This window comes from Phalaenopsis equestris, unplaced genomic scaffold (genome assembly GCF_001263595.1).
Source record: "Phalaenopsis equestris unplaced genomic scaffold, ASM126359v1 Scaffold000002, whole genome shotgun sequence".
Classification (NCBI taxonomy): domain Eukaryota; kingdom Viridiplantae; phylum Streptophyta; class Magnoliopsida; order Asparagales; family Orchidaceae; genus Phalaenopsis; species Phalaenopsis equestris.
In genome coordinates this window covers 68583094-68597147 of record NW_018164444.1, presented here as the reverse complement: position 1 = coordinate 68597147, position 14054 = coordinate 68583094, and the positions used below count along the sequence as shown (strand labels likewise).

Here is a 14054-nt window from a genome sequence, read left to right as displayed (position 1 = left end):
TTCTTGAGAAGGATTAGATTGTCAGCCATCTTTGGCTGGGCTGGACTTCTTTGCCATCACTTTAGTTTGTGATGGGGAAAATGACTCGAACTCGAACTGGATTGAGAGATGCCCGAAATTCCTGGGGCTCCGCTCTGATGCCATTAAGGCAAAGTATAATAGCTCCAATACAGAAAATCAGTTTTACCATCCAAATACATACACTTACAACTTATTACATCAATACCCCTAAATAATGGAGAGTGCTACTTGCCCTTAGGCCACATGCCATATGCTAGCCTTATTCCATTCCCTTATGCCCAGGTAAAACTTCTTTAAGAAGCACTAGTGAGTGCGGAGGGGTGATTCCCCTCTCTCTCTCTCTCTCTCTCTCTGCGCGCGCGCGCGCCGCAACAATCAGGAATTCAAAAGAAGCACTGGTTAGTGCTCTCGATCTCTCTCTGTCTATATATGCGTGTATAAGTGCTGCAACAACGAGCTTTCCGAGCAGCAGCAGCAGGAACAGAGAAATGGAAGCAAACGGCTCAGAGAGCGGGCGTTCTGATTACACAAAGGATGGCTCCGTTGATCTCAAAGGCAGGCCAGTCCTCAGATCAAAGAGAGGTGGATGGACTGCCTGCTATTTTATCGTCGGTAATCAATCATTCTCTCTCTTTTATGTGAATTTCTGATGTAGTTCATGAAATGAAAATTTTACTTTTTGCAGTATATGAGGTGTTCGAGAGAATGGCGTACTATGGAATATCGTCTAATTTGGTGGTTTATTTGACGAAAAAGCTCCATCAGGGCACAGTGGCATCATCCAACAACGTTACTTATTGGATGGGCACTGGTTTTCTGTCCTCCGTCGCCGGAGCTTACATTGCCGATGCACATCTTGGTCGATACAGGACTTTCACTATCTTCTCTGTTGTTTATTTCTTGGTAATTTCAATGATGAGAACCATTGTCATTCTTCAAAATTCTAAGAAAAAGACCATAATTTACATGCCTGCTACACAATTCCTTACATAAGACATACGTCAGGTAGGTTACAGGAAAGTTATTGAAGGTTATATCTGTGTTATACCCCTGTAATCTCTGAGTAACTTAGAAATATATGAAAACAGAAGTGTGGAACTTACTAGTTACATGTAGATTATAGATAGGTTACAGGGGGTATAACGCGGATATAACCCCCAATACCCTCTCTGTAACCTCTCACAGTTTTGCGTACGTCTTACGCGCGCAAATATTTCTCGTATTTAAAAATATCTCCAGCACCTAGATTTTATTTCTTACATTTGTACCACGCAAGCATTTCTTATCACATGAAAAAGACCAAAGTCTTAACTTTTAGAGAGTGAAATACAACTTTTCATGCATATGTAAAGTTTAGGTGTTAGATATATAAATACACGGGAATTGGATGGTATTTATGTAACTCCTTTTTAATTTTAATCATTGTTAGGGATTTGTTTCATGGATCACTACTGGTAACTAGCTGAATGAAAGCTGATATACATGCTTTTCTGCTTAAAAAAGTTTGGGTCTTAGCTCTAAGGCTTCTTTTGCTCCTTTTTTTCTTTATTAATTTTTTTTTTCTGGAGTAAATAAATTAAAATTTAATTATTCTGCACAACAACAGCAGCAACAGGAAGCCTTTATCCTACCAAGTGGGGGCAATTTTATTATTCTATACATGCTAAGAAAATTTACATATATAGCACATTATTCTTATGTATTTATACATCTCACACCTAAACTTTTATATTTACATACACACCGCTTTGGTATTTTAAACCTATGCATTAGAAGATGGATTTCATTTTTAAAACGTAGATAATGCTATATTTGATGTGATATAAAAGATTTGATTGGTATGTACGTAAATATGAAATGAAAATGTGAGATATGTAAATACATAAGAATTGTTTATATAGGTTAATTTTATATAGTTTAATAAAGATATAATGTCGAGCTAAATTTATTAAATGAAGCTTAAATATCTCTGTGTGCCATTACTGAATACTTTCATTTGAAAACAAAGAAATTAGTACCTTAGACCATCTAGAAAGACACAGAAGAAAACATGCAAGTAGTACAATGTTAGAAACAACAGAGCTAGAATACAACAATAATTATTGTTCCTACTCCATTTTTCAATCAATATGAAAGTAAATTTCCACACTGAATTAAAGTCTTAGGCCAACAAACACCTAATCACATTAACTTATAGATTGAGTCAAAATGGTGATTGAGTCCAACATGTTGGGTTATTTATGGTGGTATACATGTAAATATGTTTAGGGGTTAGATATGTAAATACTTAAGAGTTGTGTGATATGCATGTAAATGCCACTATAATTTTTTAATTGATTAATATGCACTTAACATACTATTTTTGCAACACAGGGAATGTGCTTGTTAACTGCAGCTGTATCATTTCCATCACTTAAGCCACCACCCTGCAACATACAAGACATTGCTGGCACCGGGAACTGCAAGCCTGCGTCGAAGCTTCAGCTTGGCATCTTCTTTAGCGCGCTCTACACAATTGCATTGGGCACAGCAGGCACCAAGCCAAACATTTCGACCATTGGGGCCGATCAATTTGATGAGTTCGATACCAAAGAGAGAACAGATAAAATCTCTTTTTTCAATTGGTGGATGTTCAGCATTTACCTGGGAACCCTCTTTGCAAATATCATGCTTGTATATGTGCAGGTAAGGCTTTATTTGATTTGGATAAGTTGATGAACAAGTCAAATTTACCTCGTATTTGGGGTATTTACATAGTATTTACATACGTACCACCCAATTCCTATGCATTTACATGCATGAAACCTAAATTTTACATTTTTAATATTTATACCACTCAAATCTCTCACATCACATAAAAAAGATCATTATTTTGACTTTTAAAAAGTAAAATACATCTTTTGTAAGATGGCATGTATGTAAAAATTGATGTTTAGCTATTAGATGTGTAAATACAAAGAAATTCAGTGGTATGTATGTAAATCTTCCATATTTAAAATAGTATCTTGACTTTTTAGATGGTTCATTTAAGTCCTAGATATTTTTTCTAGATGCTCAGTTTAGTCATCCCCTATTGCCAACTTTCTTGTTTGTCTGTAATGAAACTGAGGGTGGAAAAGTTTTTTTAATGGCATTTTTTACTTCTTTTAAATCAATCTCACTATTTAATAGCAGTTTAAATTAATAGGATTAATCTCATAATGTCTTCCATCAATCAAAGTGATCCAAATTTCACAAGTTGAGGGACTAAGTTGTATAACTACAAAATTTTGGATTAGAATTGGCACAAAAAAAGTTCAGTGACTCTTATTACAGTTACTTTGAGTTCATTTATATTCGACTTATTTACGCTGCGAAATGCAGGACAATGTAGGCTGGACTTTAGGGTATGGGATCCCTACAATTGGGCTTGCAATCTCATTGGTGATTTTCTATGCTGGGACTTCATTCTACAGACACAAGTTGCCTCAAGGGAGTCCCTTCACAAAGATTGCAAGAGTTTTGGTTGCTTCAATAAGAAAATTTAGAGTGAATCTGCCAAAGGATTCTATGAAGCTTTATGAACTGGATTCAGAAGAGTATATGAAGAAAAAAAGGTTTAAAATTCCATCCACAGATTCAATGAGGTCAGTCATCTACTCTATCTTGTTCATCTACATGTTTTTCTTATGAAAACATTTTTTCTATTTAATCATAGAGTGTTGAGAAATTAGGGCAAAGAAAACACAAGAATCAAAAACAAACACAGGGATTTAGCGAGGTTCGGCAATTTGCTTACGTCATCATGAGCAAGAGCGGAGGCTTTTTTGATTTCTTGAAAAGGAGTACATCCCATTAGGGTTACAATACAACATATATATATATATATAACCTATATATAATCCTAGAGTACAATATCTCATTACAAAATTACCCCTGTACCATATCACCGGGGCGTTGCCCGGGCACCCCTAACCCACTTAACAAAACTCCCCCAATTGGACAGATGCTTCCACTCCACTCCGCTAGCAAGCTCCGTTATACTGGCTCACTCCGTTTCGCTCCAGCATCTGTCCCTTATATTGTATATGAGCCTAACATAGAGTTTTTCTTATAGATGAAACAATTTATTTTTTTATTGGAAGGAATTGGATTATAATATTTTGATTGTTTGTCTGAGTAAGCAGGCATGTTGTGTGGGGGGCCTGAAGCTTGTTTTAGTTCACTTGTATATTGCTTTAATGTTTTTTTCTTTATTATTTATTAAAATCATTACCAACTAAAATAACTGCCATTCCCAACCTTAATAGATTGCTGTTACTCATCCACCAGGTTTCTAAACAAAGCAGCAGTTATGGTAGGCACAAGCAAAAATCCCTGGAAGCTATGCCCTGTAACTCACATAGAGGAAACAAAGCAGATGCTAAGACTGATCCCAGTCCTCATTTCCATGTTCATCCCATCCATCATAACTTCCCAGGTGCACCATAATTTCTCACCTGAACTTTACTCATATTCTTATATTGTAATGCTGAATATCAGCACCAACTAATACTGAGAAAAATGCAAACCAAATGTACAGGTGAACACCCTCTTCATCAAGCAAGGCACCACGCTCAACCGCCACATTGGTCCTCACTTCCAAATCCCTCCAGCCAGCCTTGTTTCCTTCACCACCATCTCCATGCTCATCACCATCTTCCTCTACGACCGTTACTTTGTCAGAATCATGAGAGCTTGGACCAAGAATCCAAGAGGAATCTCTCTTCTTCAAAGACTTGGAATTGGGCTTGTTTTTGATGCCACGGTTATGATAGTTGCCTCAGTAGTGGAGAAAAAGAGGCTGAGTGTTGCAAGAGATAATCCGAATAATGGAGGCCGAGTACCTCTTACCATATTCATATTGCTTCCTCAATTTGTGCTCATGGGAGTGAGTGAAGCTTTTCTGGTCGTGGGGAAGATAGATTTTTTTTATCATCAAGCTCCTGAGGGTATGAAAAGTTTGGGTACTGCATATTCGCTGGTTACTTATGGAGTTGGGAACTTTCTGAGTAGTTTTCTGCTGTCTTTAGTGGCACATATCACACAGAGAAATGGGAGAAAGGGATGGATTCTGAACAATTTGAATGCCTCTCATCTTGATTACTATTACAGGCTGCTATCCATCTTAAGTTTCTGCAATTTTTTCTTCTTTTTGATTGTTTGTAAGTTTTATGTTTATAAGGCTGAGCTGTTTGAAACATTGGAAGGGAAGGAGAGTGGTGAGTCAAGAGAACTAGAGAACAGGGGCTGATTATTTTAGTTTAGGAGTAAGTGGAGTGTTGCAGAGGCATGTGTCATGCTTATTGAAAGTTTAAGGTTGAAGGAACAACAGTTGCAGGGCTTTAGAGGCTTGACAATACGGTGGTTCATCCATTATGGTAACATTTATGAATTTGAACAAATTTTTATTTTTTGCTGATATGATGGTTGCATCTACTTGCAAATATCGAAATTGTGCCTCTTGGAAGTAAAGTAGAGTTGCAATTAAATTCAATTTATTTGGGAAATAAATCTTCATAGCTAGCGAGCTCTTAAGAGAGTTTGGGATACTACACAGTGCTAAAACTATATTTGACGGTACTGATGCTTTTGAAGTTAGTTGTCATCATCCTTGTTAACATCCATATGATTATCCCAGTGACACATATCTTTAGCTTGCCATATGTTGTTTGACTAATCAAATATTAATTGGGGATATTTACATACATATCACCCAATTCATATGTATTTACAAATATATCACCTAAATTTTAATTTTTGTATTTATACCATCCTAAATCTTCACATCACATAAAAAAAAAATCACCCTTTTAACTTTTAAAAGGTAAAAGATAAATTTTTATATTGATGCATCATCAACAAATTTCATTATTTTACACATATTTCCATGCATTTTTTTGAGCAAAAGATGTTTTGATTCAAATCAAAAATCATTTAGAGTTTTGATTTCAGTAAATTTATGTTATCTCTACAAGATAAACTCAATGATATCAAAATTGATTTAATCTGAGTCTAATTGAGATCAGATCGAACCATTGAACCACATTTAGAGGCTTAAAATAATTAATTGAATGGTCAAATGCACTTCAACTTTGACCTACTTATAGTCAGGTTGAGCGTCTCGACGAGAGGAATCCAAGGAATCTTATATCACTCGATTATAAGGTCATTAAGTTCCTTAAATAATTAAGAGACTTCTTGTGATCATGGGGTATCAACCTGGGTTGTTTAATTTGGTGGTATGAGAGTTGTCTGAATGATCAAAACACCCCTCTCATTGAGTCTATAAATAGACATCCTCTCTTCACTTGAGGGAAATAAAAACGAGTTAAATTTCAGTGTTGTTCTAAATAGAAGACCTGACAATAACTATTGGATGTCGTAGCCTTCAACCATCACTCGCAGGTTGCCAGCCGCCCCAGCTTGCCACTGTTGCTGAACTTTGTTGTGTAACGGTGTACCCCTAAAATACGGTGTAATGAAGTATTCTAAATACAAAGTTACGAAGTATCTTGACTATGGAGTAACATGGTATCATGAATAAAGACTTATAAAATATCTGACATTCAGAGTAGCAAATAACACTATATTAGAGATTCGACGATAGTTCAAAAAAAAAAATACTTTTAATAATTGTGCTCATAATTCAACAACTTTCTTTAGACTCATGAAGTGTTCTGTACATTGAGCATGGATGTGTTGCACTTGATATAGCGTTGTAACTCTTCATTATGGGACCAATTTTTATGTAAAAATTGAAGTTTGCACGTCAGATAAGAAAATTGATAATTCCTTATTAATTATTTGCCTTTTTATTTTTGACATAAAAAATTCTTCCATCAATTACATATTGAGTTAGAATTTACTTTTCAAAATTTAATTAGAACAGACCTGTAAAATTTGAGTTTTTTTTTTCATGATATTAAAAACCGGAGTGCTTTGTGTGTAAAAATAAAAATTTAGGCGTGAGATATGTAAATGCATACAAATCTTAATAACTAAACTGCCCTAAGGCGGGAAGTATAAACGGCTGAGGCGTCTTTCCAAGGGTTTCGAATTTGGAACCCAAGCGTCGGTCCTTACTGCTCTTGCAAAGAAGATGGGTTGGTCTCATCCCGATATTTCGATGGCTGATCTAGTTGTTCAGATCAAGGGCTTCGTAGACATACTTGTTCTGGCCTCAGGCTACCAATCATCCGGCCTTCCTGCCATCTGGGACGTCGATAACATCAAAAAGGCCGTGAGATGGGGCCTCTTCTTTGAAAACGTATGCACTCTAATCGCTCTTCTTGAAGTGATGAATTTGAACCTTTTTGTTGATTCTCGTTAATGCCAACATTGTTAGAGTTACTGCTTCTGCTAAATGCGGCTAATTGCTGTTCAGGTGTTGAAAAGCTTGGAGCTTTATGGTAAGTACGAGGAATCTGTGAAGGAGCTTGATGCAGTTCTGTTCAATCTGACATCAGATCCACTTTTCCCTCTGGTCAGCAAATGGTTTATTGTCAGAAATGTCAAAGATGTAGTTTTTTCCGTTGTTCAAATTTGAGTAGCTGAAATTTACTTTTTTTTTTCCTTAACTTCTAAACGGCAGGGCCTTGCGCATATGACATCTGCAACTCTTTCTAATGCGAGAAGAATTGTCTTAGAATATTTACTTCAGACTTACCCTATAAAAGATGAGCATTTTGTTGCTTTTCTTAGAGCTGTTGTTGAATTGGACCTTGATGAACTCACAGAATCACGTAATGATTGTCAGAAAGTTTATATTGAGAGGCTTGCATTGCAAATGGATTCGCTAGAGCTTGCAGGGGCAGGAATGGGCTTGAAAAAAGTGACTACAGCCTTGCTGCCAGAGAATGATCGCAATACCTCTAAATCCTTGAATCAATTAGATAAAAATCTTCACACGCACCTTATGTTTAATGATGAAATGAGGGGGGGCGTTGGTGCTGATACTTCTTTCTTTGTCATTCGAGAAATTTTAAGTAGGCAGGCAGTCATGTCCCATATGTCTTTGATTGAGAAAGGCATAAATGGTTTGTCAGAGATTGTTGCAGGGAATAAAATAGGTTCCGAGAACACAAAGTTTGAGTGGAAATCTGCTAATGGGGCATCTTCGGAGTAAGCATTTTTTTAAAAAATTTAAGGAATTTCTATATCCAATTTTCTTCTGATTTCTAGTGCCAAACACATGGAAGAATGTTATACTTTGGCCATTAGTTAGAACTCTTTGAGAATCTATCAATTTTTTTTCTTTTCCTATTTACATGGAACATGAAAGCTGCTCATTTAAGCCTTGATTTTTTATCACAAGTGTCTATCATTAGATTAATAAAATAGCATCCAGAAAAGCTTTAATTATTCTGCATGACTGTTGTAAGATTGGTTCATTAGGTTTACAACGAATATAATATGGAAACTATTGTAAGATTAAATTTATATTAGAAAAAGGGGACAACTAATTAAAATCATTCATGGTGCTAAGAAGAAGTTAAATTTGCATGAGTAATTTATTATAATTATTTTAGAATTTTTTTCATGGTATTCAAACACTTTACTTTGTTTGAGATCCACTATAAATACTAATTGGTTACTTGATGAACAATTCTTTTGGCAAGAATGGAGACTTACAGTCTTGTTGATTCAGGCTTATTTGGGACTATAAAGAATGATATTCATATTATATTAATATAATGATGCTTTCGGTCTGAAATTAATATTCCTTTAGCGAATCATATCTGGATTTGGTTATCTTTATTGGTATCAGGTGCATTCTGCTTAAATCTTACTGGGGCTGTAACTCGGACAAAAATTAGGCTATAACGTTGGTTTCAAAATGTGTGATATTACGAATTTGTCTTTTAATTTACCTGGTTGGATTATTTTCAGCTCAACCTGTTGAGATTAGCTTATGTTCTTAAAACTATTGCTAAGATGTAGTGTCATTTGTTTTTGTTGTAATGATCTGCAGGAATTAATTGTATGACATAATTTTGTAGATATTCACAAATTTGCATTTTTTATAGACTAAGAAAGGGTAACAATATGATAACAACTTCTTTTTTTAAGTTAACTGGAGAAATAAATGTTGGTATTCTCTCAGTGGTGATCAAATATTGATGGAGCTAAACCAGTTCAATCAGTGGAGATCAAGGTGTGTTTCATATTTGCTAGACAAGAGAACCACAAAATTACTTTCCGGTGCGGAGTTGATTTTTCAAGCACCCAAGGATCAATGGAGTCGGATTTTTGAAGGGTTAATGTTTTCAACTGATCCCTACTATGATAATGTTATTGAAATTATGGTAATTTTATATGAACACTACTTATATTTTGTCTTGTTTACCATGCAATTTTCAATGCAAATATTGTAGGAAAGTGCAAATATTCATGTAACCTAACATTTTTGCTGTTTGAACATATCATGGATTTATGGCTGGACTCACCAATGCTAGTTATTAAATTATAGCGATTGATTTAAGTTTTGCTAAGGTTTCCAAATTTGTAGTGTAAATGTTTATTAAATTTTCTTCCCCATGGATATAGACAGGCGGTTTTTCATATGCTCTCAATTTTTTTTCTCTAAAAGTATAATCTCATTTTTTGTATTTTAATATTTACCGTCATTTCCTGTCTTCTTATTGGAGGTGGCTCTATTGGAGCAAATTTGGATGACATACAATTTCAAAATCAACACCATTATTTATAATCTAAAATATAGTTGTAGTTCTCAATTTAATATATATATATATATATATATATATACATATATATATATATATATATTATCGCGTCGTGCCTGCCTATTGTACGATTTAGCAAGTTTATTTAAAAATGTTTCTCTAGTCTGCTGAGAGCTGGTATACTTGTGTCTAGTGGCTTTTACCATAGCCTGATATGACTACCAACTTCATTTTGGCAATAATGTTTATGTGATACTATTTTATTATTTGTACTTTGCTTGATTAATAAATTAAGAAAAGGTTTATCCAGTTAGTTATCTCTTATAATAGTTTGTTTATTGTATCTCTGACATATGTAAATCCAGTATGTAAGACACAGTGCTCTTCATTCAGAACAATATTTTATTTATTTTCAGGGGGGCTGTATATGGTAGATAAAAATACCTCCAATGAAGTTGAAATCTTCTGTATTATTGAGCTAATCACCTCACTACTTGACATTGTTTAATTTTATAATCCAATTTTGTCTAAACCATGGTTTTGTGATCTTCCCTTGAACATTTTAGATTTCCTAAATGAATATTTGCTGCAATCATGATATCCCAGTGCGGAAAGAGAGAGGGAGAGAGAGGTTCACCTTTATGCTAAATATCTTTCCGTTAAAATTGCTGAGGTTACACCATGTAATGTTCTATTATAAATTAAATAATGCCCATTTTTCCATGGTTTTATAGGAGTTATTGCTTTTGGGGCTCATTTCAAGCAAATGGAATTCTCTGATTCAGAAACTAATATCACTACCTTGTGATTTCCTCCCCATTCCGAAGAAATTATTGGATTTACATGAATTGCTTCAAAGATACAACTCGGCTCATTCCAATAAGGTATTAATGACTTTTTCGAGGAACAAAATTAGAAAATTCTTTAATTTGTATCATAAATCACATTACACTCTGAACTTAAATAAATACAATTGAAGTGTTTTAGTTACACCTTTATGTGATATATTTTCCACGGTGAGATTTTTACTATTACTTACTTCTGAAAAGTATTATCATAGCGAAATTCATGTAAAGTGAATGATGATTTGATCATGCATCAAATTTGCAAAATAGTAAAAGAAACATTTTAACATATGTTATTGCTAGTTATGCGAATGTTGTATTAATTCTCTTGTTGTAAGAGTGCTCAAATGAATTGATTTTCCTTGTACTTGCATAAAAACATTTAGAAAAAATTCAATGAATCTAACATGCTTGCTAGCATGTACGAACACAAAAATTCAATATTGCTGATGCTTATGCTAAAAATGAAGTTAGAAATCTTGCATAATGATAGTGACTAAAATAAAAACTATAACTTTTGATAATTTATATAATAAGCTTGGTACTTGTTGACCTCATTTTGAAGTCATTACTTTTTTCCTTAGGATCCTAGGATCTAGCTCTAGGGGTTCCTATTGACTATCTTAGAAAACTAGTATTGGAATCCATCCCCTTAGAAATTACAGCCACCTCCTATTTCTCTTGTGATGTCCCACATTAATGATCTCAAAACCATCGTCGTGTGGTCGAGTGGTTAAGGATTATCATGTAGACTCAGGGAGAAGTTCTCAATAGATCTCAAGCTCTAGGAAAACCTCTTCAGGACTTTATCATCACACACACACACACACACACATACAAAATGCAAATTCACTAAGTTGTACAAGATCGGACTAAAATTGAACATAAATGATGGGTGAAAATGTGAACTTCTCCGGACGACCTCCGACGACGAAATAGATTGCGCCAACGCTTTCGAGACATCAATTTTAGCTAGGGCGGACACCAATATTGCCATAATTCCTCGCGCGAGCAAATTTCACGCAAATCGATGAGTTCGTCAAAACGATCTCCAACGACGAAACGGACCACGCCAAAGTGTCTGGAACGTCAGAATTACCTAAAAAGGACAATGCACAAATGAAAAGGTACAAACCAAATCTTATTCTTGAAATATTAAATATTTTTATATTTATATCATTATTTATAATAAAATTTTTTTTATCTTAAACCATATTTACCCCTTATCCGCACACTTAATTCCCCATTTGACCCATCTCGCGGCTCGATCGGTCGCTCAGCTCGTCCCCGTGCGTGCCATAGATTCCATGGCTCATCCACGCTGCGATCCTCCCCCTCTCGACTCTTCCCCTTCTTCGCGTGGCCGCTTGACCTTTCGGTTCTCCAATTGCAAGGGTCGGGCTGACCGATCCTTCTCCTTCTCGAGGTGTTATCGTCTCCGTCTTTATTGTGACGATTCTTTCCTCCACACTTGATTCGACCACAAAAATGGTGATAAATGTGGTTGTTCCTTCTCATTTCTGCATATAAAAAAGCTTCCCAGAGCACTGTGTTGGGTTGTTGAAAATTTTTTGAGAGAAGGAGAGGCTGAGTTTTTTTTGCTGTTCGAGACTTTAGGAGGAGAGGCTCTGTCGAAATTCCCTCTTAGCTAGGTTCTTGTGTTTTGGGAGTTTGAAGTACTCGTTGGTTACTGTTTCTCGAAGCTTTTAGGAAGAGAGGGTCTGCTGAAGTTCTTTCTCGGCTAAGTCCTTGCGTGCTGGGTGTTTGAAAGCTTGATGTCCTTTTTCTGTGTTTTTTTTTCTTTAGGAAATCTCAAGCAAGATATTTCTTTCTTTTCTTCTCTATTTTGTTGCCCTGCTCGACACATGTTGAAAATGTTAAAATAGGGAATGCATACATGAGGCTTTGTTTTGTCTTAACTGGTATTTCGTAATGGTATTGATATCAAAGATTGGGCCTTCAATACTTTTATTGGATCTGATTTAGAATTTCTATGTTGATTAGTTGAAATAACATTTTAGGGAAAGCATGTTTAGATTCATTGTCACATGCAAATCTTTTTCTTACACTTCTATTATTTTTATACTTGTATGTTGAAAGTTGTAGCCTTCTTTCTTTTCTCCTTGCTGAATCAATTTATTGTTAAAGGAAGAATGATTTTTAGGGGAAAGGATTGCTTGCATTTCTTTTTCTGCTCGAAATACATGGGAAAGGCATGAATATGAACTCTGAAATGCTATTTGCTCATCTATAATTCATGTTAAAAATAAAATGTTGATGCTTTTTATTATTGTTATTTATGTCCAAATAAATGCTAAAAATTTTACCCCGTTTTGGCCCATTCGGTGGGCTCAGTTTTTTTTTGGTTCTTTTGAAATTAATGAATGCTGGAAACTATTCTCTGTTTTCTCATTTTGTTGGGTTCGATCATTGATCTTTTTGGAATGGCTTCATGCTGGAAACATTTTCTCTGTTCTCCCATTTGGTTGGGTTCGGTTCTAGCTCTTTTGGAATTGAATTATAGCTGAAGTTATTCTTTTTTTTGTTTTGCCCCTGTGCTGGGCTCGGTTTGTCCCTGTGCTGGGCTCGGTTTGCCCCCTTTGGTGGGCACGGTTTGGCTTCTTTTGGGCTTGTGTTTTGGCTAGAATCATTTCTGTTTTAGCCCTTTGGTGGGCTCGGTTTGCCCCTTTGCTGGGCACGGTTTGGGTTGGAAGCTCTTCATATATCGTTCCTCATGAGATTTTTTTTTGTTGGTAATCAAGTTTGTCATCCCAAAATTCATGATTTCAATATCTACTTCTATTTGGGAATGTTTGATATAAATGAATCAATTCATTATCATGTCTTGCTTAATAAAATGGTTTCGTAAAATGGTTTCAATTTAGATAGTTTATGTGAGTTTGTCCATTCACTCTTTTATGTATATCAAAGGAATACAATGGTGATATTTGTGGTGGCTTTCCCTTTGTTGTGAAGCTGGTTTAGTGTTTTTTTGGTCTGCTGCCCCTACTCATGAGCATCCTAATTGGTTTTTTCTTGTCCTGTTTGGTTGTTCTCTGCTTGCGGCGCTTAAAAGGGGAAAGATTGGTTGGGGGGTCGCCCGTAAGAAGCTGTCGGCAGCCGGAATCGAAATCCCGTCACCCGCTTCGGAAGGACTTTTTAATTTACGTATGTATATATATAATTTTAGAAAAATATGAAATCAAACTGACCTCATATTTTTCACAGTTTAAATGAAAGAGCACTCTACCTCAAATCCTGTATCTATCCCGAGTGATAAACACAAGACTTGAAGATGAGGCTCGATCAAATAAACTAAGAAAGATATGACGTCCGTTTGGTCTGCGAAACCGTTTTATTTGCCGACAAGTTCCCCTATTTAATACAGAAGAATTAAATAGGGTTTATTTTAAGCTGGGTTCAGAAAAGCTTCCTATAAGGGCAAGCCCCTATACTTAATTACATCTTAAATGATCGAAGTCAC

General features: G+C 35.4%; 2 protein-coding genes across 2 annotated transcripts in view; both read left to right on the top strand.

The window, feature by feature from the left end:
• The first annotated feature begins 305 nt into the window (after positions 1–305).
• On the top strand, positions 306–5429 carry LOC110028229 (protein NRT1/ PTR FAMILY 5.2-like). The gene is made up of 6 exons (XM_020729989.1): positions 306–633; positions 707–924; positions 2395–2706; positions 3385–3647; positions 4333–4480; positions 4583–5429. Exons 1-6 carry the CDS (start codon positions 510–512, stop codon positions 5291–5293), a joined length of 1776 nt encoding a protein of 591 aa, XP_020585648.1. The 5' UTR covers positions 306–509; the 3' UTR covers positions 5294–5429.
• A 1616-nt stretch (positions 5430–7045) lies between these two features.
• The window catches only part of LOC110019815, a 29677-nt gene continuing 22668 nt past the window's right edge, over positions 7046–14054 (top strand). The window contains exons 1-5 of the mRNA XM_020717657.1: positions 7046–7309; positions 7427–7525; positions 7634–8163; positions 9146–9347; positions 10460–10609. Of these exons, the coding sequence (XP_020573316.1) occupies positions 7142–7309; positions 7427–7525; positions 7634–8163; positions 9146–9347; positions 10460–10609 (1149 nt within the window). The 5' untranslated portion in view covers positions 7046–7141. The remainder of the gene's footprint in view (positions 7310–7426; positions 7526–7633; positions 8164–9145; positions 9348–10459; positions 10610–14054) is intronic.